Source organism: Gorilla gorilla, chromosome 6 (assembly GCF_029281585.2).
Source record: "Gorilla gorilla gorilla isolate KB3781 chromosome 6, NHGRI_mGorGor1-v2.1_pri, whole genome shotgun sequence".
Classification (NCBI taxonomy): Eukaryota; Metazoa; Chordata; class Mammalia; order Primates; family Hominidae; genus Gorilla; species Gorilla gorilla.
The window spans coordinates 168,757,424-168,783,000 of NC_073230.2; the positions used below are offsets into that span (position 1 = coordinate 168,757,424).

A 25,577-nucleotide genomic window follows, 5' to 3' on the forward strand; every position below is an offset into this window, starting at 1 on the left:
ACTGCGCCCCGGCTCGTCCGCCCGCCGAGCCCGGGCCGTGCATGCCCTGCCCGTTGTTCCTTCGCAAGCCGAGTGAACCTCCCGATGCATGGACTCTGGCTGTCGTCGACGCAGACTCTCGTGCACTGCTTAACCCCGTTTTGCTGCCATGTGACGGCTGCAGACACTGTCCTCAAACTGCAGTCCCACAGACAAGTTTTGTATTTTGGTCTGACCTACCCGAAGGTGTCCTTTTAAAGTCTTATTTGTTAATATTTATAATGACATATAATCCAAAGTAAATGGAAACTTCATATTGCGATCTCATTGCCTTGGCGAGACTCTCACCTTTTAATAGATTTGAAGGGGGTGGGGGCGGTGGCTCACGCCTGTAAGTCCTAGCACTTTTGGAGGTCGAGGTGGGAGAATTGCTTGAGGCCTGGAGTTCGAGACCAGCCTGGTCAACATGGAGAAACCACGCCTCTACACACACAGACACACACACACAATGACAATTAGCCTAGCGTGGTGGCACACACCTGTAGCCCCAGCTATTCAGGAGGCTGAGGTAGGAGGAGGAGGATCGCTTGAGCCTGGAAAGTGGGGATTGCAGTGAGCCGAGATCACGCCATTGCACTCCAGCCTGGGCAACAGAGGGAGACCTTGTCAAAAAAAAAAAAAGAAAAAAAGAAAAAAAAAAGATTTGGAAGGGTAGGAGGGGAGGGTGGAAAGACGGAGGAAAAGGCAACTGAAACCTACTCCGGATATAGTCTTGTTACTCTTCACCAGGAACCCATTTGAGGTAGGCCCTCAAGTTACAGATGGGGAAACTAAGGCCCAGAGAGGTTAAAATACTTTTACAGAATCACACGGCTGGTCGATGGCAGAAGCAGGATTCAAACTGAGGCAGCCCAAGACATTTTGCACCAGGACCTGTCGACCATGCTGTTGTCCACTCATCCAACAAACAGCCGTGGAGTATTGACTAACGCCAGCCCGTCTGAGGCTCCAAGAGTCGTACATTTTGGAAGGTAATTTAAGACATGTACTGCTTAGGTTTGGAGGGAAAAAAATAAACCTTCCTAACCACAGATTAGTGTATTAGGACTAGTAGCAATCCCCACACTTTATATTTTCATTCCACCTTGTTAGAAAATGTCGATCAATTGTTGAATACAGTTTATTGTACATCATTCTTTAGGTCAGAAATTTCTCAAGATAAAAGCCTTTGCTTTCTAACATCGACTAACGAAGAAAATGTATGTCATTGAATATGCAAACCTCTCAATCTCTTTCCTCTATGTCCCCCTTCAGGGTCAGGGTCAGGGTTTAGGGTCGGGGTTAGGGTCTAGGATCAGGATTAGGGGTTAGGGGTTAGGGGTTAGGGTTCAGGCTTGGGTTCGTACTAGGTCCGGGTCCAGGTCCGGGTCAGCGTTTCGCATTTAGTCAGGGTTTGGTGTTCGGTTTTGGCCGGGTTAGGGTGGGTTAGGACTCGGGTCATAGTTTTGGGTTGGTGCGGTCGGCATCCGTGCTGGAATTTCCTTTCTGGCTGTCACCGTGACCGTAACCTGTATTCTGGTTCCACTGCTCTCCCCTGTCTAATTATCAGGGCTCTTTTCACCGCTGGCTCCACTCATTGCTCGCTCCTCCTGCTTATCTCTCCTGTCCAATCTGCAGAGCTCGCCACCTTCTTGTTCCGCCCTCTTTTCCCTAACATCCAATAGCAGCCTTCTCCGCAGTCCTTGCTCCTACCACTCCTGTCTCTTGTCCAATCAGCAGGCTTTACCAATGCTTACTCAGCCCACTTCTCTCTCTTGTCCAATTGGCAGGGTCTCCTCAGTGCTCGCCCCACCTACTTCATGCCCGTCCAATTGCAGGATCTCAGTGCTAGCCCCGCCCGCTTCTCGCTCCTATCCAACCAGTAGAGACTCTACCAGTGCCCACCCTGCCCACTTCTCTTTCTTATCCAATGACAGGATCTCCTAGTGCTCACTCCGCCCACTTCTCTGCCCCATCCAATCAGCGAGCTCTGCCAGTGCGTTGCGTTCCTGTCCTTTGGGGAGGGAGTCCGGGGTCTCTCGGGGAAACGGAAACGCAGGCTCAGATGTGCGGGTCCAGTTTCGAGGCAAAGCGGACAAAGAGCTCTTCCAGCACACAGTGGTTTTGTGGGGCAAAGGCCGCGCGATTCCGCAGGCCCTGACCCTGCAGGGACTCAGGATGGCCCTGGGCGCTTTGTCCGGGTGGAGCAAGGGGTCGTGTGTGGGCGGCTGCGCAAATGGCCCCGCCGGCACCGCGCGGGCCCGGGTATGGGGGCAGCCTGGGGAGGCAGCGCCTGCGGGTGCCGCCCACGCCGAGCGCTCTCTGCCTCCCCGAGCACTCGCTGCGGACTCCAGGGCACCGTGCACCGAGTGCCATACCTGCTGTGCGCACAGGGGCTCGGCTGGGCTCCCGCTCCCTCTCTCGGTGGAATGAGCTGTCAGAGCCGCCTCTGCGCTCTCCCGTGCTAAAGGAATGGAAGCTGGGCTCCATGCCCTGGGAAAAGGGTGTTTGGCGCCACCAGCGACTGGCAAACCGGTTGCACACCTGCTCAGCTGTCAAGCTCATCTGAAGGACAAGTCCCCCGACCCCCAAACAACAAAACCTCCAGCCCGGCTGGAAGGCGGAGCTGTGGCTGCTCATTTGCAATCCGAGGTCACTGTGTGGCAGGGCCAGGAGCTGAGCTGGAGATGAGGGCATCGTGTGGCAAGAGGAGGGTTCAGTGAGTATATTTGAGAGGTGAACCAAGCACCAGGATTTGGGGTGTCTTGGATTAGTAGTAATGGATTGTTGGTTCAGACCAAAGACCTGCGAAGAAAGCAAGAATATTTGGATGGCCCCGTGGCAACAGCCTTTTGCAGCCAGCAGGGCTGCTCTTGCTTGCTGGGAAGGAGACTGGCACCCAGACGGAGTCTCACGAAGCCTCCCCTCCCATCTCATCGCTTGCAGAGGGACGTGAGGAAAAGGGGCCTCCACAATCCCCAGAGACAATCCAAGGACCGTGGGAGCCGCTGGCCTTAGCCTCGGACTTTCCTGGAGCAGAGACAGTTTCAGAGCCACTGGCTGCCAGGTACTATCATCCCATGGCCATGGGACCAGCTCGTGATCAGTTCCTTTCCCTCCTCAGATGGAGACTGGAGCGTGGAGTGGGTGTGCCGGTGCCAGGGCCCCGACACGGGGACAAGGTCAGACCCCAGGGATGGGGAAGCCACCAGCAAGGAGCCCACGTCAGGGACTGGGGTTGGGGGCTTCCTCTGACCCCACACTGCTCCTGCACCCTGACTCATCACCTGAGTTCATGTCTGTTTTGCAGAATGAGGGGACAGACTTCGAAGGAAACACATGCAGGCCTGACACCTAAAGAGAAAGCCAGCTGTCCCTGTGGTTTATTTCTAGTATTTTGTCTGATTGCTTTTCAGTGAGTCAGTGATAGCCAACGTCTTTAGTTCCTAGTACGTACCAGTGCTGTTTGAACACTCTCCCTGCGCTCTGTGCTCTTCCTATGATGAAGTGAAAACTTCATGTAAGGACAGGAAAAGTGTATCCTGGCCAGCTGTGGGGCTGGATCCACGCGGGGTCAGCCCATGGCATGTTTGGCCATCACACCATGCTCACTTCTGCTCCTTCTTTTCCTTGTACTGTTATGACATCAGCGTCTCTTCTGAGACCACCTGTGCCTGCTCATATTTAGGCCTGATACTGCCCAGGTGTGTGACCCTAGGCAGGTTCTCAAACGTCTCACCTGTAAAATGGAGATGGTACTAGGACCTTCCATGGGGTGGTTGCGAAGGTTAAGCGGGGGTGGTTAGCCAAAGCCTAGGAGCATCAAGGAGCACCACTGAGACACAGTGAGTATTTGTGGAATATTAATTCTTAATTCTTTAATAATTCTCTAATGAATTATTTACTTAATTCCTTTAGGATCAATCATCATTTATTCAGTCAACTGTTAGGCTCTAATCATTTTCAGTTAGGTTAGACATAGCATAGGGTTATGACTGTTAGGGTTAGGGTGGGGATTAAAATTCCATATGAGATTTGGGTTGGGAAACAGAGTCAAACCGTATCATCAGTTCAATATTTTATATTAAGAGTTACAGAGATGTTGAACTCATATTCCTCATGGAGGTTAAAAACTCTATATGATGGTGAGAAGTTGTAGTTAGAAAATTTATTTATTCTATAAATTTATCTTTGTACACTAAGGACCCGTATTCATTAAACTAAAATAAAATATTCTGAGAACTGTGTGATGTGACTAAGCTATGACCGTACCAGCTCATTTAATCCTTACCAACTGATAACTATAGTGCCCACATTTTGCTCATGAGGAAACAGAATTAGAAAGATAAAACGTCTTGCCTAGACTCCCAGCTAGCAAGTGACCTATGCCAGGCTTGAGTCTACGGACAGATCTGAAGTCTTGGACTTTTAATTACTATTCCTATTCAAGTCTATCATTTTGGATGTATTTTCTGGGTGACAGGGTGAGACCCTGTCTCAAACAAAAAAAGAAACCCAAAAAGTTTGTTTGTGAAGAAGGAGGAAAACTAGTTTTATGTGGTGTCATCAAGAAGTGAGAAAGGAAAATGTCTTGATCATAGAGCATGATCTGATACTTTAAAAGTTGCCGAGAGGTCAAATAATGAAGGCAGATGGGACCTTTTGAGCTTACTGGTGACCTTCATATGAGCAATTTCACTGTTGGAGATGAAGCCATGTTGGTGTTCAGTTACTCAACATTATTCAACATCCCTTCATGCTAAAAACTCTCCATAAACTAGGTATTGATGGAACGTATCTCAAAATAATAAGAGCTATCTATGACAAATCCACAGCCAATATCATACTGAATGGACAAAAGCTGGAAGCATTCCCTTTAAAAACTGGCACAAGACGAGGATGCCTTCTCTCACCACTCCTATTTAACATAGTACTGGAAGTTCTGGCAAGGGCAATCAGAGAAAGAAATAAAACATATTCAAATAGGAAGAGAGGAAGTCAAATTATCTCTGTTTGCAGATGACATGATTTTATATTTAGAAAACCCCATCGTCTCAGCCCAAAAACTCCTTAAGCTGATAAGCAACTTCAGCAAAGTCTCAGGATACAAAATCGATGTGCAAAAATCACAAGCATTCATATACAGCAACAATAGACAGAGAGCAAAGTCATGAGTGAACTCCCATTCACAATTGCTACAAAGAAAATGAAGTACCTAGGAATACAACTTACAAGGGGTGTGAAGGACGTCTTCAAGGAGAACTACAAACCACTGCTCAAGGAAATAAGAGAGGACACAAAACAATGGAAAACCATTTCATACTCATGGATAGGAAGAATCAATATAGTGAAAATGGCTATACTGCCCAAACTAATTTATAGATTAAATGCTATTCACATCAAACTTCCAGTGACTGTCTTCAAAGAATTAGAAAAAACTACTTTAAATTTCATATAGAACCAAAAAAAGAGCCCGTATAGCCAAGAGTACCCTAGGCCAAAAGAACAAAGCTGGAGGCATCACGCTACCTGACTTCAGACTATACTACAAGGCTACAGTAACCAAAACAGCATGGTACTGGTACCAAAACAGAAATATAGAACAATGGAACAGAACAGAGGCCTCAGGAATAACACCACACATCTACAACCATCTGATCTTTGACAAACCTGACAAAAACAAGCAATGGGGAAAGGATTCCCTATTTAATAAATGGTGCTGGGAAAACTGGCTAGCCATATGCAGAAAACAGAAACTAGACCTCTTTCTCACACCTTATGCAAAAATTATGTCAAGATGGGTTAAAGACTTAAATGTAAAACCCAAAACCATAAAAACCCTAGAAGAAAACCAAGGCAATAGGGTTAGGGTTAGGGTTAGGGTTAGGGGTTAGGGTTCGGGTTAGGGTTAGGCCAGGACCAGGATCCCAGATCACCTATCCCATCACCCTGAGCCCATGTCCTTCACATGCTTCTCTCTCGCATCATCTTTCCAGAAGTATCTCCTACCTAATCTGACCTCCTTTGGCCTCTTCTCTATATTTAATCAAAGAAGTCTTTTTAAAGAACAAATGAGTTACTATGTTACCTGCCTAAAGCCTTCCCTTGCTCCCCACTGCCTTAGGGTGAAAGACAACCATAACCTTTGTCCTCACCCCCCCACCTCTTGGGCTTCGTCTCTTCCCCTTTGTCTCCTTTCATACTGTTAGCTCATGCTCCTGAATTAATTGGAACTCCCTATTTATGACGTGTCTTCTCCCAACTGTAATCCTTTTGCACATGCTGTCCCCTCTGCCTTTAACACTCTTACCAACCCTGCTGCATTTGTCTGTTCTTTTTTAGGTTACCGAGTAGATCTTTCTTTTTCCAGGTAACCTCCCTGGCTTGCTGGCCTCCAGGGTAAAGTAATCCCTACTGAGTTCTCTGGGAGCAACTCTATGCTGTTATGATCTGTGTTACCACCAGTTTCTCCTGGCTCCTGAGAGAAGGCTGGATATAGAAGATAATGCTGCCATCCATTAGGAGAAAGGGAATGCTGTATGGAACCCAGCAGTTCTCCAGGACACCTCTTGGTACTTCCACTGACCACAGTAAACGTTCATAAAAAACTAACCCAACCAACTAAATAACCAACAAAGGCAGGACCACTAAGGGTTTGGACCCTTCAGGAATGAAGGTTTTGATCACCCTACTGGTAAAAAGCCAGAACAATGGAAGGGTGGGCTCAAGGCAAATGGAACCTGGGATGAATAATGTAAGAAGGAATTTATGAATATTAACTACAGCATTGTGACCAGTTACAGAAAGAGAACTATAGTAGTGATACAGTTTTTTCTCCTTGTTTGTATGTGTATGTCTATCTGTATCTATGTCATCTATCTTTCTATTTATTAATCTATATGCACATTTTGTTTTGTTTTGTTTTGAGAGGGGGTCTCGCTGTATCACCCAGGCTGGAGTGCAGTGGCGGATCTCGGCTCACCACAACCTCTGCCTCCTGGGTTCAAGCAATTCTCCTGCCTCACCCTCCTGAGTAGCTGGGATTACAGGCATGCATCACCATGCCCAGCTAATTTTTGTATTTTTAGTAGAGATGGGGTTTCACCATGTTGGCTAGGCTGGTCTTGAAATCCTGACCTCAGGTGATCCGCCTGCCTTAGCCTCCTAAAGTGCTAGGTTTACAGGTGTTAGCAACTGCACTCGGTCTGTTTTGTTTTAAGAGATAAGGTCTTGCTGTGTTGCCCAGGTTGCCCTCAAACTCCTGGGCTCAAGAGATCCTCCTGCCTCAGCTTCCCAAATAGCTGAGGTTACAGGCACAAGCCACCATGCCTGGCTAGCATATTTGTTTTTATTTACTAATTTTTTCTTTTGTTTCCTCTTTTATCCTTGTTATTTTATAGAAGGATTATTGGCAGGAGCTTGTAGGTTATAAACTCTTCAGGCAGAACTGCCAAGGAATAACCTCACTCAAAAGATGGGTGCAGTGTCTGTTGGGGCTTCCTATCTCCCCTCTGTGGGAGAAGGGGAGAGGGCCTTGTGTTAATATGAAGGATACATTGAAACTTGTTATACAAAAAATATACATTTATTAATGTAGTACAGAAGACTTAATATCTGTAGAAGAATGTGTGTGGATGCTGAGCAACAAAAGGGGTGGCTGGGCCAGTGAGAAGCTATTGACACCTGGTTAGGTGCAGTGTCAGGTAATTCCAGCACTTTCGGAGGCCGAGGTGGATGGATCACCTGAGGTCAGTAGTTCAAGACCAGCCTGGCCAACATGGCAAAACCCTGCCTCTGCTAAAAATACAAAAATTAGCTGGGCATGGTGGCGGGTGCCTGTAATCCCAGCTACTTGGGAGGCTGAGGCAGGAGAATCACTTGAACCTGGGAGGCAGAGGTTGCAGTGAGCCAAGATCGCGTCATTGTACTCCCGACTGGGCAACAAGAGTGAAACTCCATCTCAAAATGAAAAAAGAGAAGCTACTGACTCTCAGCTCCAAACTGAGCCTTCCATACTTAACTTGGCAATGGTGGGACTGGAACTGTCTGAATTACATTAGTTTTGCCAGCCGGCTCCTTGTTAGGGGCTGTCAGGCAGACAAAGATACACTCCTTTCTGTTGTCTCTGTTGTTCATGCCAATGTCATCTCAGCAGTGTCATTTCACTTCCAGTTTCCAGTTTTTTCCACACTCCTAGAATCAGCTTCATCTCTCTCTTCAGAGGCTCCACTGGGCAGTGCTCCCCCACCAGAGGTCTGGGTCCCAGCTCTGCAGAAGCCCTGATCTGAGCTCCCAGGAGCCAGCCCCAGCTGGTCTCTGCTCAGGTGTCTGGGTTGCAGGTCCTGGGGGGTCCCTCTGTTGACCTTCTAGGTTCTCACAACCTAATCTCTTACTATTGTCCCCAGTCCTTGAGGGGGTGCCTGCATCCTGCAGTTACTTTCTCTGTTACCTCAATGTCTTCCTTTGCTTTTCTAGTTCCCTGGTAGCCACCAATTTCCTGATATTAAATTCTTTCCATTTTTCTTTTTATTTTTTGAGATGGAGAATCACACTATCACCCGGGCTGGAGTGGAGTGGTGCTATCTTGGCTCACTACAACCTCCGCCTCCCAGGTTCAAGTGATTCTCCTGCCTCAGCCTCCTGAGTAGCTGGGATTACAGGCACCCACCACCACGCCCAGCTAATTTTTTGTATTTTTAGTAGAGACGGGGTTTCACTATGTTGGCCAGGCAGTCTCGAACTCCTGACCTTGTGATCTGCCTGTCTTGGCATCCCAAAGTGCTGGGATTACAGGCATGAGCCACGGCGTCCTGCCTCTTTCCATTTTTCTAACTGAACTCTTAGTGATACAAGATAATGCAGAGTTCCTTCTCACACGGATCCTACAGTCCAGTGGGAGAGACAGATATTAAGCAAATAATTACATTTAATTATGTTGAAATAAGTGCCATGAAGGAAAAGTACAAAGTTTATTAGCATATTAAAGGCCCTGAGAAGTTCTGCAGTAAATAAGCCTGGTTAGCATTGTTTAGGGCAACATCTCCTTATTTTATTTGACCAAGAAACTTCATGGTAAACCTATTAGCACCCAGCAGAGTTAGCGTGCTACATAGTAGTGCATTGTGCAAATGGAAAAGGGAAGTCATTGAAGAAATGTGAGCTGGGGGACTTGGAGTGTGAGCATTTGCCATGTTCCTCCAGTAGCATCCAGTGAGTTAGGGGCATCTTAGCTGCAGGATTCCAGTCATAGGATCAACTGACAATTCTCCTTGCTCTTTTCTTTTCTTTTTTTTTTTTTTTTTTGAGACAGAGTCTCACTCTGTCGCCCAGGCTGGAGTGCAGTGGCGCGATCTCGGCTCACTGCAAGCTCCGCCTCCCGGGTTCACGCCATTCTCCTGTCTCAGCCTCCCCAGTAGGTGGGACTACAGGCGCCCGCCACCACACCTGGCTAATTTTTTGTATTTTTAGTAGAGACGGGGTTTCACCGTGTTAGCCAGGATGGTCTCGATCTCCTGACCTCATGATCCGCCCGCCTCGGCCTCCCAAAGTGCTGGGATTACAGGTGTGAGCCACCGTGCCCGGCCTCTCCTTGCTCTTACTCTAGCCCCATGAGGCACCTTTCTGGTCATCACCGACTTACTGAGTAAATTTCCCTATAGGGAGAGGATGCTCTCATTCACCAGCACAGATGTTCTGGTCTACCTGGCAGTTTCTTTCTCATTATAGAGCAAGGTTTCTTGACCTAGGTCTTTAGAGGGACCATCCACCCCTTAAGACTATCTGCAAAATGTGTGTGTGTGTATGCATGTGCACGTGTGGGCGCACGCGTGTGTGTGTGTGCATGCATGGACATTTTTCCGGCAAGAGGGTCCATATCTTTTGATATTCCTAGTGGGAGTGTGACTTCAGAAAAGGATAAGTTTAGGAATCACTGCATTAAAGGAAAATGTTCTATTATTTGTGTATTGATCTCCTGTGAGTGTGGTCACTGTAAATGGGTTCTTCTTCGTCTGATCAGCCTTGTGTTGACTCACCAAACTGAGGTTCTGGATCCTCCAAGGTACCTACTCCCCTGGCTAAAGGATGAACCAACCTTCTTGGACCTCAAGGGATCACTCCCCTCTAGGCCATTGCCTGTGCCATTTCCTCTCACTGGGAAACCCTCTCCCCAGGCCTTGTGGTCAACTCCCAGTTATTCTTCAGGTCTCAGCTTAGAAGTCATTTCCTCCTTGAAACCTTCTCTGACTAACCGCTTCGGGATTTGATAGCCCTTATTTGTGCTCCCACAGCATCCGTCCCACCTCTCTGGGGCCCCTACTTTCCCTTCCCACAGGACCATGTTTTTCCCTTCATTGTGTCTGTTCCATGATACAATTAACTGTTTATAGTACTTCTCTGCCACTTTTAGAATGCAAGCTCCACAAGGAAGGGGGGCTGTGTCCAGCTTTGCTCTGCTTTTCCCCCAACACCAAGCACAGTGTCTAGCATATATTAAGTGCCCATTAAAATAGAAGGAATGCATACAAAAATAAGTACCTTAATCCTTTCAGTGCGACATTTATGTGCCGTCACAGCTAGACCACGAATGTCCTTTTACCTCACTCTAGGACTATGTACAGATTTGCCAGCCACGAGAAGTCCAAAAAATAAAACATCCAGGTAATCAACTTTCATCTTCTATCAGCAAAAGCTTCTTTCTTGTCAAGTGTGTGCATACATTTGTACATACAGATGCACATACTTATATGTGGGTGAAGAGAAAACGTGCTGCAGTGTCGGAAGAAACCTACCTGTGTTTCGTAGAAAGCGGTTCCTATAGCCCTTGACTACCCTCGTGACTGGGTTATAGAAGCCATCTCCACAATCGTAATAGCCCCTGGGGATTTTTCTAGGTGGGTCCATATTGGTGAGTTGAGCCATACCTTGAAAGAACATAATGGGCAATTAGTTCACCATCAAGGTCAAATCCAAACCCAGTGTTCCCATAAGGTCCACTTGTGGCTGGTGGCTCATGTGACTATCTGGCTCCCCTGTTGAACTAAATACCCCCTACTCAGGGCAAGAAGCAAACCCAGCAGAAACGGTGCCCCAAAGGAACTTTCGGAACATGGCTCTTGGGAACAGGGTCTTGGGAACGAGACCCTCTGTCTTCTTCTTCCTTTGACCCCATCCTCCTCCATTTCTTCGGATACCATGACAAAGGGCACAGGTTCTGAAGTTAGACAGACGCTGAGGGTAAGTCAGAGTTGGCAAATGGATAGGAGAGCATCAGATCCAGAAGAGGGGTGGCATTCAAAGCGTGGGCAGAGGCCAGAGGCATGGATCCTTAAGCCCCACTCTGGAAACCTTGTAGAGCAGAGCACGTATGAAGGAGAACAGCAGAAAAGAAATGGATCAGGTGGACAAGGGGCAGGTGGTGGAGAACTTTGACTCTTGCCAAAATTACCACGGTGGCTGCCACTCATTGAATGTTTATTATGTGCCAGGCATTGTGCTCCTCTTTTATTTAATCCTGAGAGCAACTCTGTGGCTCCATTTTACAGATAAGAAAACTGAGGCTCAGAGAAGTTAAAGTAACTTTCCCAAGGTTATCCAGCTAGGAGGCAGTCCAGCTCTGGAACCTGTATGTTCAGGTGCCAACATCAGGAGAGGAGACAGCCTAGGTGCAGCCACAGGACCAGGGACACTGAGATCTCTGGGAGAGAAAGAAGATTGAGTGCACCTTTTAGGTCATGCACGCTAGGTATGTGTATCTTGAAACGCCATGGCTCAAGTAAAGGGAGAGGTTGGAATAAATAACTTCTCAGGTTCCTTCTAACTATAGTTGCTATAGTTCCTTGTTCTCTAGACTGAGAGCTGGATGCCCACTGAGCACACAGCACCACGCCCACAACCCAGAGTCTTGCACACAGTAGGAACTCTTGTGTTGCTTAATGACATGCCTAACCGTAACCCTGACACTGACCCTGATCCTAAACCTAACCCCATATGTACTGGCTAATGACTACCGAGAACTTACTCCATGTCAAGCACTTTACAGCCATTCTCTCACCAAAGCCTCATGCCAATGCCCATCTCACAGATGCTCCAAGAGGTCACGGGGCACTTTTAACCCTCACCCTGCCTTACAGGCAGGACGAGTTGCCCTAACAATGCCAGCCCTGAGAGGCAAAGTGTGGAGTGACAAGGGAAGGAAGTAGCTACTTAGAATCAAGCTGCTCTTCTGAGGGTCACAGGAGAAGTAGGGGAGAGCCAGGCAGGTTCGGGGAGAGCCAGGCAGGTTCGGGAAAAGCCACCACGAGACTGGCAGAGGCTTAGCTTTAGCAAAACCAGCCATTGTGTGAGAGCTAAGGCTTAAGGCTGAGGGCTTTTTGCCTACAGCCTTAATTGGGGTGAAGAGCCCATGGCAAAGTCCAGGCCTCCCATCATAACTAATCCGGGAGGAGTGATTTGCAAGGTTCTCAAGCTGCAGCTAGACTGGCAGCTCTTTGAAGGGAGAGATGATGTCCTCTTAACTCTGGTCTCCCTGGGTCCAGCCAGTGTCTGACATACAGTAGGAGCTTAGGAAATATTTCTTAATGTCATTGCCTTAACTCCCCTAAGCACATACTTCACCCTGCACTGTGATGTCAATATCATTATCCCTGTTTGACAATAACTCTTTAACGAGTACCCACTGTATGCCAGGCAATGTGCTAGGGCCCTGCCCTCATGTTGCTCACAGCTTGGGAAGACGAGATGAACACTCACGATCCAAGCCCTGGGAGGAGGTCATGGCTGCTGTGATATGCCACAGGGAGACCTTACCTAGTGTGGGAATTCAGGGAAGGGGCTCCCAGCTTCAGGACGTTGAGCTGAGACCTGAAGGACGGGAAGGAGTTATTTGGGTGAAGTAAGAGGGTTAAAGTATTCCAGGCAGAGAGAATGGCAGGAAAAAGTGTGGTCTCTTTGAGAAATAGAGAGAAAGCAAGCATGGCAAGAGGGGAGAGAGAAAAACCGAGAAGGGTGGGTAGCCTAGGATGAGGCTGGGACGTGAGCAGGAGCCAGAGAATGTCACTGTTTCTGAGAATTTGAAACCTTATCTTGAGGGTATAGGGAGCACTCAAGGGGCGGGGCGGGAGGGAGGCAATCAGATTCACACTTTAAAAGATGTAAGCGGCCGGGCATGGTGGCTCACGCCTGTAATCCCAAGTTAAGGAGGGAAGGTTGCTTAAGGCCAGGAGTTCTAGATGAGCCTGGGCACCATGGCAAGACCCATCTCTACAAGAAACTTAAAAAAAAAAAAATTAACCAGGAATGGTGGCACATTCCTGTAGTTCCAGCTACTTAGGAGGCCAGATCACTTGGCAGGAGGATCGCTTGAGCCCAGGAGTTCAAAGTTACAGTGAGCTATGATCATACCACTGCACTCCAGCCTGGGCAACAGAGCAAGACTCTGTCTCAAAAAAAAAAAAGATGGAAGTGACTGCAGAATGGAGAATGACCTCAAGGGGGCCAAGTGGGGATCTCTGGACTCAGGTCATCAAGGGGAAAGATGATGGAGGGCTGGAACAGGGCAGTGGCAAAGAGTATGAAGAGAATGCTGCCTGGCACATGGAAGTGCTCAATAAATATTTGTTGAATAAACAAATAAAGTCTATATTTCAGAGGTAAAATCCATAGGACCATTGCACTTAGGGGGCAGGGGAAGGGAGGATTAGGCTTACCTAGGTGGATGGGCATGACATTCAGTGAGGCAGCCATCACGGTGGGGGTGACAATGAATTCAGTGCAAACAAGTTGAGAACGACCAATACAGGTGTCAGGGAAGCTTGATGCAGGGATCTTAGGCTCAGGGATTCTGATTTCAGTTTAGAAGCCGATGGTAGTTGAAGGCTTAGAAGTGTATCAACTTGTTCAGGAAGAGCATATAGAATGAAAACAGAAAATGCCTAAGCCAGAGAGCCCCGGGAACCTCAACGTGAATAACTGGGGGTGGGGGGATGTTGAGGAGGCAGTGGCAAAGAAGCCTGGGGATAGGAGGAAAATAGCAGAGTAAGTGTCAGGAGGGCAAAGGGAGAGAAGGCGGCTCACCCGGTCAACTAACTGACCCAAGGTCATGAAGCTGGGAAGGGAAGGAGATGGGGGTTTGAGCTCAGGTCTGCCTGACTCCAGTGCCTGGGTGCTTCCTGGAGGCTTCTGCCCTGACGGAGGTTGACTTGTGCAGGCTCATCCAGCTATAGACAGAGAATGCTAGGACTCAAACCCACAATTTCTGGCTCCATGCTCTGTCAACCACAGCTCATGGTCTCTCACAAGCTAAGTTGGGATTGTTTTTATAGTATACAGAGTTGTTTCCCCATCTGTCATTTTGGATATATTATCTCTGCTGTGCCAAAAACTACACTCTTCTTTTTTTATTTTTTTATTATTTATTTATTTTTTATTATACTTTAAGTTCTGGGGTACATGTGCAGAATGTGCAGGTTTGTTACATAGGTATACACGTGCCATGGTGGTTTGCTGCACCCATCAACCTGTCATCTACATTAGGTATTTGTCCTAATGCTATCCCTCCCCTCCCTTCGTCTTGAGGCTCACCTGACCTGGAACACGTCTCAAAATTTTAAGGTGCCACTCTCTGAATCCAGACTTATAGTCCAAATGTAGCCCTCCGTGATGAAACACGGTTTTTGCAGGGAGGTAGCATGATACAGAGGACCTCAGAGAGGAAGACTGGGCTGCCAGTGTGAGCTCTGCCACAGGGAACCATGTCTGAACTCCACAGCCTCAACCTGGAGTGACATGGGACTAGGAAGGCTGACTGGGCAGGGTCATCTGGACATTAGGGAGACAGGGATTACAGAGAGCCTCCCCCAGCACCTGATACACAAAGCACATGCTCTGTCAGTACTGCTTTCATCCTTAACTCTTTCTTTTTAAAATATTTACATAATTTTAGTGTTATAGTAGGTACCACGAATAAGAACAGCTGACATGTACCGTGCACCCACATGCATTCAAGGCATTGTTCTAAACACCTGACATGAATTATCTTATTTACAACAATCTTGGGAGGTAGATGATGCTGTTGACCCCATTTTGATTTTTTTTTTTTTTTTCTGAGACCAGAGTGTCGCTCTGTCGCCCAGGCTGGAGTGCAGTGGCGTGATGTCAGCTCACTGCAAACTCCACCTAGTGAGTTCAAACGATTCTCATGCCTCAGCCTCCTGAGTAGCTGGGATTACAGGCATGCCACCATACCCGGCTAATTTTTGTATTTTTAGTAGAGACAGGTTTCACTATGTTGGCCAGGATGGTCTGGAAGTCCTGACCTCAAGTGATCCACCCGCCTTGGCCTCCCAAAGTGCTGGGATTACAGGCATGAGTCACCACGCCCAGCTGATTGACTCCATTTTGAAGGGGAGAAACTGAGGCACAGTGGGTAAAGTCCCTTGCCCATGGTCCTCTGGCTAGCACAGTGGAGCTGAGATATGAGGACTGGCCTTCCTGGCTCCAGGACCTGGCTCTTTTGTATTCTTCTACGCCTGCTCAGTTCCTCTTCCCCTTTAAGTTACTTCAGTAGGACACAGTCCACTTATCCGAAACTGTCTTAGTTTCCCTCTCAGTTTGGGTATGAAGGAAAGGGTGGGTGCCTGGGTACCTGCAGGCTTCAAGCCATTGAGGATCTCTGTGTAAAACCTCCGATCATAGCCGTCGCAGTAATGCCAGTTCTTCTCATCATAGTGCAGCCCATCTACGAAGGTATATGTGCCCTGGAAGACAAGGAGCACACATGTGCATCTGAGGAAGCTGAAGGCTTTTGGCCAAGAGGTTCAGATATCAAGGGAAGTGGGGGCCTTTCTGATGGCTGCAGTAAAGAAGTGGTAACTATCACAATTACTATGGTTGTGACGACAAGAGGGAATGGGTATAAGTGCCGAGCCCTGTCCCTGCCGCTTAAAGTGGGTGAACTCACTTTGGCAGATGAACTTGGGCAGATGACCCACTCTCTCTGGTCCTTCATTTCCTCATTTGTAAAATTAAGTTAATGATACTGTACATAAAATAGGGTTGATTGAAAATTCAATGAGATAGCACACGTGAAGCATTTAGCACAGTGCCTGGCTGTGATGGTTGATTTTGTGAGGCAACTTGACTGGGTTAAGTGAAAGGGATGCCCAGATAGCTGGTAAAACATTTCTGGGTGTGTTCATGAGGGCGTTTCTAGAAGGGATTCACATTTTAATCGGTGGACTGAGCAAAGAAGTTCCACCCTCACCAAAGTGGGTGGGCACCATACAATCCGTTGAGGGCCTGGATAGAACAAAAAGGCAGAGGAAGCGCCAATCCCCTGTCTCTGCTTGTGCTGGGACATCCATCTTCCTTGCCCTTGGACATCAGCATTCCTGGTTCTCAGGCCTTTGAACTCTGACTGGGACTTACACCATTGATCCCCCTGGTTGAGGCCCTTGGGTTTGGACTGGAACTACACTAACAGCTTTCCTGGGCCTCCAGGTTGCAGAGGGAAGATTGGGAAGCTTCTTAGCCTCCATAATCTTGTGAGCCAATCCCTAATATAAATCTCTTTCCATACATCTCTGTATATCCTATTGGTTTTGTGTCTCTGAAGAACCCTGACTGACACACTGACACAAAGTAAGCCCTCAATAAATGTTATTATTCTTTTATTATTATTATAGCTGGAAAGGTCAGAGCCATCAGCCACGGCCCTTTGTCCAAATGCATACATTCTGCCTTTGCTGCCTTACTGCTAAAGGAAGCCTCAGGATGTAGAAATTGCATTGGCCTGGGCATCAGGAAACATGGGTGGAAATTCCAATGATACTATTAATTCACTGTGTGACCTCGGGAAAGTCACATCCCCTTCCTGGGGCTTAGACTCTCCAAGCTATAAAACAAGGAGCATTTCTTAACCTTTTTTAGGTCATGAGTCAGGCCCCAAGATGCTCTTAGTGAAACTGATGAAAGCTATAGATGCTTTTCCTGGAGAAAAACTTAGTCCCCTTTACACAGAAATTTCTGTATATAAATCAAGAGGTTTCAGTGACTCCCTGAATTCTATTCATGACTCACAAATACCAGGGGGTAAGAATCCTTGGATTAGGTAAGTTATAATGATAGTAGCAGTGATGGTGGTAATAAGAGCTAACACTTATTGAGTGCCTCTTGTGTGCTGGGAACTTAGCAAAGTGTTCACATATATATATTGAGGTGCCTTGTACTATTGTGGTAGGCTGAATAATGGTCCCCCAAAGATGTCCCTGTCTGCTGCAACCTGTGAGTATGCTACTTTACATGGCAAGAGGGATTTTGCAGATGCAATTAAATGAAGGATCCTGAAGTGGGAAGATTATTTGGATTATCTGGGTGTGCCAAATATGATTGCAAGGTTCCTATGAGAGGGAAATAGTAAGGTCAGGGTGAGAGAAGATGAGATGACGATGAAAGCAGAGGGATGAAGGGTGGCGTGATGATGAAAGCAGAGGTCGGAGTGATGCGTGGCCATGAGCCAAGGAATGCAGGCAGCCTCTAGAAGCTGGAAAAGGCAAGGAAACAGGTTTTCCCATAGAGCCTCTGGACGGAATGCAGGCTTGCTGACCTATTTCAGACTTTTGAGCTCTAGAACTGTAAGATAATACATTTGTGCTGATTTCAGACTAAATCTGTGGTAACCTGTTATAGTACCAACACATAACTAATGCAACTAACTGTCCTGAGTTGATAGGTGAAGAACTCTCAGGGAGGTGAAGTCATGGGCCTAAGACCAGGCAGTAAGTGGTGTAACAGATGCAAACTCATCATGGCCTCTCCACAGATCCTTCCAGATCTAGAGGGAGAGGATTCTAGAGCCCTGGGAGATCCAGAAGCAGGGAGAAATTAGCCGGGCATGGTGGCACATACCTGTAATCCCAGCTACTCAGGAGGCCTAGGCAAGAGAATAGCTTGAACCCAGGAGGCAGAGGTTGTGGTGAGCTGAGATCACACCACTATGCTCCAGCCTGGGCGACAGAGACTCGTTTTCAAAAAAAAAAAAAAAAAGGTCAGGTGTGGTGGCTCGCACCTGTGCACCTGTAATCCCAGCACTTTGGGAGGCCAAGGCGGGTGGATCACAAGGTCAAGAGATTGAGACCATCCTGTCAAACATGGTGAAACCCAATCTCTACTAAAAATACAAAAATTAGCTGGGCATGGTGGCGCATGCCCGTAGTCCCAGCTACTCGGGAGGCTGAGGCAGGAGACTCGCTTGAACCCAGGAGGTGGAGGTTGCAGTGAGCCGAGATTGTGCCACTGCACTCCAGCCTGGTGACAGAGTGAGACTAAAAAAAAAAAAAAAAAAAAAAAAAAGTTGGGGGAGTGGGGGAGAAGCAAAGAGAAGAGTGAATGGAACGAGGTGGGCACCAGACAGGGACGATGGGGCGCCAGAGGGTGAGGCTCTTCTTGCCCGAGGATCTCTCCTCCACAGCACCCCCCCGCCAGCTGATCACCTTTATGGCCAATCCGTTTTCCCAAATGGCGTCGCATTGGCTTCCACTGGGGAAGTACAGGGTTCCTTCGCCGTGAAACATGCCATCCTTCATTTCCCCAACATATATTGTTTCGGTAGGGAGGATGTACTTGGCTTTGCCCTCCATCCTGTAAAGACACAGGGAAATCACTGAGCCCTGTGTGACAGCTGGAGGATCAGAGCTGGCAGGCAACAGAGTGAGCAGGAACCCCGTTCTCAACATTCTCATCCTTCTCATCCCAGCAGTACTCTGCTGAAAACAAAATTTTTGTTTTGTTTCCCTCAAAAGCTCAAAAACGAAAAGAGGGGAATAGAGTTTGCTCTGTTCATTCTCCCCTTCACCTAGAGGCTCACTCTCACCTTGGAGTTCACACTGCTCCCTGAAATAAACCCCCTTAGTAGGCCCAGAGAGTGTAGAGATGTGCCCAAAACCACACACAGTAAAAACTGTGGACACTAGAGCCCAGGTTTTCTGGCAGCTGGTTCTGTGATTTCTCTGTCCCCCATGACCAATCCATCCTTGCCTATTATGCCACAAGTGGAATATTAGGGAAAATATGAAATTTAGAGACAGGAGTAAGGGTTTGAAGCTTACCACCATTATATATATATATATATAAAATCGTGGATATTGATATTGTTTGGCTGTGTCCCCACCCAAATCTCATCTGGAATTGTAGCTCCCATAATCCCCACATGTCATGGGAGGGACTCAGTGGGAGGTAACTGAATCATGGGGGTGGGTTTTTCCCATGCTGTTCTCATGATAGTGAATAAGTCTCATGAGATCTGATGGTTTTATAAAGGGCAATTCCCCTGAACATGCTCTCTTGCCTGCTGCCATGTAAGATGTGCCTTTGCTCCCCCTTTGCCTCCACCATGATCGTGAGGCCTTCCCAGCCATGTGGAACTGTGAGTCCATTAAGCCTCTTTCCTTTATAGATTACCCAGTCTTTGGTTATGTCCTTACAGCAGCATGAGAACAGACTAATACAGATACTTTCCCAAACCTCTTTGCTTGTGCCTCCCTCCCTTCCTTCCCTTCCTTCTTTCCTTCCAAACAGATATTTACAGAGCACCTACATTTTGTCAGGAACTATGCTGATGGTCCAACTTGCTGAATACAACACAGATTCAACAGTGATCAAGGCAGATGCAGTCCCTGTCCTCGGGGGCTCACAGTCTAGTGGGCGACAAAATTGAGTAATTATACAATGTGTGATAAGTGCTATGCAGGAGGAAGACAGGCTCATACAGGAGAACAAGGCAGGGACACCAGCTTGACCAGTTGACTAGCTTCTTTGTTTTGTTTTTTGTTTTTTTCCCAAGACCAGATCTTGTTCTGTCTCCCAGGCTGGAGTACAGCGGTGTGATCATGGCTCAATGCAGCCTCAATCTCCTGAACTCAAGTGATCCTCCCACCTCAGCCTCCCAAGTAGTTGGAACCACAGGTGTGCCCCACCACGCCTGGCTTATTTAATTTTTTTTTTTTTTTTTGTAGAGATGGGGTTTCCCTATGTTGCCCAGGGTGATCTAGAACTCCTGGGCTCAAATGATCCTCCAGCCTCAGCCTCCCAAAATGTTGGGATTATAGGTGTAAGCCACTGCACCGGGCTGACCAGTTTCTTTATGGGTGAAATGGCTGCAATTAATACAGGTAACATATAACGATTTTCCTAGTAAAGGGCCTGACATATAGTGAGTGCTTAATAAATATGCTTTCATTCATTCCTTCTCCATTCCTCCTAACAAGCTGAAGGCTCCTCTCCTAACTCTGACCTTTTTAAGGCTTTTGCTAGTACCTCTGTCGGGATGCGTAACACTTTCTATCTTGTTTTGTAATTAGATATCTTATCTCCGGTATTTAAGAAAAGCTTCTTTAAAGGAAGACTTTGGTATCCTCAGCTCCTAGAACCACTAAGCAGGGGCTTCATAAACGTCTCCTGAGTAAAGAATGAAGGAAACAGAAAGAGTAGTCAGTGAACAGAGTGGATGACAAAGTTGTTGAGATAACTGAGTGAGACGATGGTTGTGAAACTATAGCAGAATGCCCGGCATAGAACAAGAAATTGAAAACTATTTCACTTTTATTCTAGTGCAAGACATGGGGGGAAGGGAGAATTCCTCTTCTCCTTCCCTCCTGTACTCTTTGCTTGAGCTCACATCTATCATTTCTAAGCACCATCTCCATATTCAAGTTCTACACCCTTCTCTGAGGTTAGACCCCACCCCTTTTCTTACCTCGAACTGGACATCACTGTTCAGACCTCTCACAGACATCTCCAACTCGCCTAAAACAGAATCATCTCCTCCTCCCCTAAGCAGCACCTCCTTAGAGTTCTCTATTTCCATGAATGGTATCAGAATCCTCTGGTTCAAGGCCAGGAGCTGGGCCCAGGGCTGGGGCTGTAAGCCATCTCTGGATGGGACTGGAGCCAATCAGCTGCCAACTCCTGGCAGTAAAATCCCCAAACCTCTCCTACATTTTTCTCTTTCCTGCGGCTTCACTGCTTCTGCCTTGGCCCAGGGTTCTGCTGCCTCCTACTGGGACAACTGCAGTGAGCTCTGAGCTGATCTCCCCATCTTCACTTTTCCTGCTTCCCTCCTCTCTGTCCCTCCTTCTCTCCTTCTCCTCCCTTCTTCTTTTTCTCCTTCACTCTCTCTCTCTTTCCCTTCCTTTCTCCCTCCTTCTCTTCCATTTTAAAAAATTCATTCAAGGCGAAAAGCCTGCCTTCTAAATTCAAAGTAAGTTAAAAAGAAGAAAAAAACCACTTTATAGTGAAGGCTTCAATCCATAATAAGGATATGATTTCCAGATCTCAAATACCTATCAATTAGCTGGGCATGGTGGCGCATATCTGTGGTCCCAGCTACTGGGGAGGCTGAGGTGGGAGGATCGCTTGAGTCTGGTGGGGTGGACATTGCTGTGAGCCAAGACTGCACCACTGCACTCCAGCCAGAGCCCTCCAGAGTGAGACCCTGTCTCAAACAAACCCCTCAAAACCTATGATTCATTCATTCATTCATTCATTCAGCCAACATTTACTGAGTCTCTACCACACATATGCATTATGAGGAGAGTTACAGAGATGAAATAAGTTTTATTTCCTGATGCTTGGCCCTACCAGGATCTATCAGTGGTTCCTCCACCACCAGAATTGTGCACGGTATTGAAATTTCTTTGCCAGAGCACAGACCGCCTGTCCAGCTTCCCTTTGCATAACTCCTCTGGGCACAACCCACTCTCCTGCCAAACTGAACTGCCAGCTCTACTCCATACGTGCCCTCTGGGCTATTGCTCATGCTGTTCCCTCTGCCTAGAAACTTCTAGAAAAAGAATTCTTCACCTTGCATCTCCAACCACCTAAATCCTACCCAACCTTCAAGGCCCATTTCAAATACTATCTCTTCCACGAAGCCTTTAAGGACGGCTCCGACTGTATGTGGCCTCTGAAGGGCCCCAGCAGCAGGGCTCTATTGTAGGAAGCACGTGGGCTTTACAGTCTGATCGACCTGGGTTTTAATACCTGCTCTTCCAAATGCTAACTGGGTGACTTTGGGCAAGTTTACTCCGAGCCTTACTTTTCCCATCTGTAAAACAGGATAACGATATCTATCTCAAAGAGTCCCTGTGAAGAGAAGATGCAGGCAAAGCCACCCAGAGCACAGTAGTTACTACATAAATGCTATGGGCGTCCCTTCCTCCCCTGTGTCTGTAGGTCTCTTCTGGCACTTACCTTGTGGTGCTTTGGAGTGGAGTTATCTAGAACTCCATTGTGCGACTACTCCAAAGAAACCATAATATTGAGGTCAGACAGATACTACATTAACCTTTTTTTTTTTTTTAATATTCACACGTGGTACAGGGAAATCATGTCTCTTTAAAGGTTTTTTTTAAAGTAGATTTATTGAAGTGTAATTGACATACAATAGGCCACGTGTTTAAAGTGTACAATTTGACATGTTTTGACATCACCTGGGAAAACATTATCACAATCAAGACAAAATATCTACTCCCCACAAAAGTTTCTGCATGCCTTTCTGTAATACTTCCTCCTTGCCCCTGACCACAATCCTCATCTCTAGGTGACTACTGATCTACTTTCTGTCACCATAGATTTGCATTTTCTAGAATTTTACATAAATGGAATCATACAGTATCTACTCTTTTTGTCTGGCCTCTTTCACTTAACATAATTTTTTGAGATTCATTCATGTTGTTCTGTGTACCAATAGTTCACTCCTTTTTATTGCTGAGTAGTATTCCAATGAATGGATATACCACAATTAGTTTCTTCATTCCCCTGTTGATGACATTTGGGTTTGTTTCTAGTTTTGGTTATTATAAATAAGGCTGCTATGAGTACTTGTATACATGTCTTTGTGTAGATATACACTTTCATTTCTGGGGTAAATACCTATAAGTGGAATGGCTGTTTAACTTTTCAAGAAACTGCCAAACTTTTCCAAAGCAGTCGTACCATTTGATGTTCCTATCAGCCATGGAGAGTCTACATAAACTTTTTAAACCAAACGTTAAATATCAACTTCCTACTGTATAGAGAGGTTACTCTATTCATTTAAACTCCAAGAGGAAAATATCCCCTCCCTAAATTAAAAAAAATCGATTGAGTATGTACCATTTGTAAATAACACCCATATATGATCATTACATATTCCTTGAAACACTGCTGCTGAATGTGCATTGCTTTCCCATTTTACAGATGAGGAAACTGAGATATGGATGGTTGATTAAGTGTACAACAAGCAAATGGCAGACTTGAGCCCAGACCTGTCTCATGCTCTCATTACATGCTGAAATTTGAGATGTCCCAAATAGAATTCTAGTTAACTGTTGTTAAAAACACAAAATCAATACAGAATAACACATGTCCAACTTATGAAAAGAAGTATAACAAGTGAAAAACTGCTGACTTCTTGCTAGTTATGGGAAATTGGGAAGCCCTGTTCAGGTCTGGGAATCCCTATTGTGGTTACAGAGGTACCAGACAACCTCAAGCAAAGCCCAAATTCCTAGGGCCAAAGCATGGAAATGGCTGATTTGGCACAAAAACCCAATGAAAATACACAGAAGGCCAAAGGCAAATGGTTGAAAGCCTTCCCTCTTTTACCTTGTCTGTGTGTTTCTCTCTCACCCATATACAGCCCGTCAAAAATTAATGTAGTTTCTCAACTTTTTGTGCCTGAAATGCCCAATACCCCATCTCTATCTGCCAAAATTCTACCACCTTCACTGTAGCAGGGCCTTGTGAAAAGTAAGAATGTGGTTTGGACAGAGGATTGGGTTCAAATCCTGACTCTGTTACTTCCTAGCTGTGTATCCATAATGGTGGGCCAGTCATTTTGCTTCTCTTAACTTCTGTTCCTTTATTTGCAAGGTCAGCCTGAACTATCTCACTGAGTAGTGAGAGGGAGTACACACCAAGCACCTCTGCCACTTACCTGCTGAGTAGGATAAGTGTCTCAAGCCCTGTAAGGGTCACCTTTGTTACCTGGAAAGATAATAACATCTTCCTTGCAAAATTGATGTAATGATTAGAGAGATAGCATCCCATAGCATTCCTACCACCCTCTCTAGGAATCTATCTCCTATCCCTGTCCAGACCACAGATCCCTCTTTCCTATTAACTCAAAATGCCCTGGAATTCCACCAACTTGTGAATACAGAGCCCCAAGGTGGGAGTGCTTCACAGTCCCGACAACTAGCACTGGTTCAGCAAACCACTTCATATCGTCCAGCCTTGGTTTCCTCAGCTATAAAAACAGAGATTCCACTTTCTTCATCCAGGGTGGTTGGCAAAAAAGAGTGGCCACCTCTGTGTTTCCTCTGCTTCTCTCTACTACAGCTCTTATCACACTGAATCGCAGTTATCTGTTATGTCTACTTGTCGCATCATGTTTGAATGAACTTTCTGAAGACAGGGATTGTGCCCAGAGTCAATTCCAGGGCCTGGTACTCGGTAGCCACTCAACATTGTTGAATTGCTGGGCACGGTGGCTCATGCAAGAGGATCACTTGAGCCCAGGAGTATGAGACCAGCTTGGACAACATAGCAAGACGCCGTGTCTACAAAAGGCGTTGAAAAATTTGCTGGGGGTAGTGGTGCACACCGGTAGTCTCAGCTACTTGGGAGGCTGAGGCGGCAAGATTGTTTGAGCGTAGGGGGTCGAGGCTGCAGTAAGCAGTGAACAGGCCACTGCACTCCAGCCAGGGCAACAGAGCGAGATCTTGTCTGAAAATAAAACAAAAACGAGAGAGAGAGAAAGAAAGAGAGGAAGGTAGGAAGGAAGGAAGGAAGAAAGGAAGGAAGGAGGAAAAGAAAAGAAAAAAAAACTGTTGAATTGTTTTTTACTACTAGTCCACTACAGTGATTTGTGTATAAAATCCTCTATAATAATCCCTAGATCGTGAACTCCTCCTGGAAGGAAGCGACCGTGTAGATTCAGATTAGCCAGTCTCTCTTCCCTAATCTTCGTGTTTGTTTTTATAGCATTTACCATTATCTGTAATTATTTTATTACTTATTTGTTTATTGGCAATACATCTCCAACTGGATTATAAACTCCCTAAGAGCAAGGATCTTGACATTTTAAATATTCCTATGTTTAAAACTGGCAGATAGCACACACACACAGTCAATGCACACACACATATAAGTATATATGGAATGAATGCATCTCAGCTTTGCTGCTTGTTAGATACGGTCCTTGAAAAAATCACTCGGGCAAGTTTGTGAAAGTGCCTGGCACAAGGTGTTTCGCAGAAGCAAAAAGCCGTCTTTTTCCAGTCACAGCTATTCAAGGTATAGTAAGTGAATCAAATGAGCCCCTTACCTCCCATCTACATATTCCCCGATATATTTGTTCCCTGTGTACTCCATGGCGCCTGTTTTTAGCTTCCAGCTGCTAGGATCCGGAGTCTCAGTGGATACGGCATCACTATGACAACCTGGAGGGGTGGGCGGAGCCGAATCGAAGCCCCACCCCGCCGGAGGCCGAAGAGTTCTCGGTATTGCGCACGCTCCCTCGC

At 46.6% G+C, this 25,577-nt stretch overlaps 1 protein-coding gene across 3 annotated transcripts; it reads right to left on the minus strand.

Moving 5' to 3' along the window:
* LOC129523820 (MORN repeat-containing protein 5-like) lies at positions 1-25,518 on the minus strand. Of its 3 annotated transcripts, none has more exons than XM_055347592.2 (5): positions 25,382-25,518; positions 18,507-18,654; positions 15,662-15,773; positions 10,809-10,940; positions 1-641 (listed from the first exon to the last, which is right to left on the minus strand). In XM_055347592.2, exons 1-5 carry the CDS (start codon positions 25,426-25,428, stop codon positions 535-537), a joined length of 546 nt encoding a protein of 181 aa, XP_055203567.1. In that variant the 5' UTR covers positions 25,429-25,518; the 3' UTR covers positions 1-534. The 3 variants fall into 3 exon arrangements, with proteins under 3 accessions (XP_055203567.1, XP_055203569.1, XP_055203568.1); XM_055347594.2 differs by lacking the exon at positions 1-641 and adding an exon at positions 2,708-2,823; XM_055347593.2 differs by lacking the exon at positions 1-641 and having other exon boundaries at positions 10,552-10,940.
* Positions 25,519-25,577: the final 59 nt, after the last annotated feature.

Excerpts from the sequence above, each read along its gene's own strand:
- LOC129523820 (XM_055347592.2), bottom strand. The coding sequence starts at position 25,428 with ATGGAGTACACAGGGAACAAATATATCGGGGAATATGTAGATGGGAG. Across the intron at positions 18,655-25,381 it reads GGGGAATATGTAGATGGGAG|GATGGAGGGCAAAGCCAAGT; the intron begins GTAAGGGGCTCA and ends GTGTCTTTACAG. Across the intron at positions 15,774-18,506 it reads AAAACGGATTGGCCATAAAG|GGCACATATACCTTCGTAGA; the intron begins GTGATCAGCTGG and ends CTTGTCTTCCAG.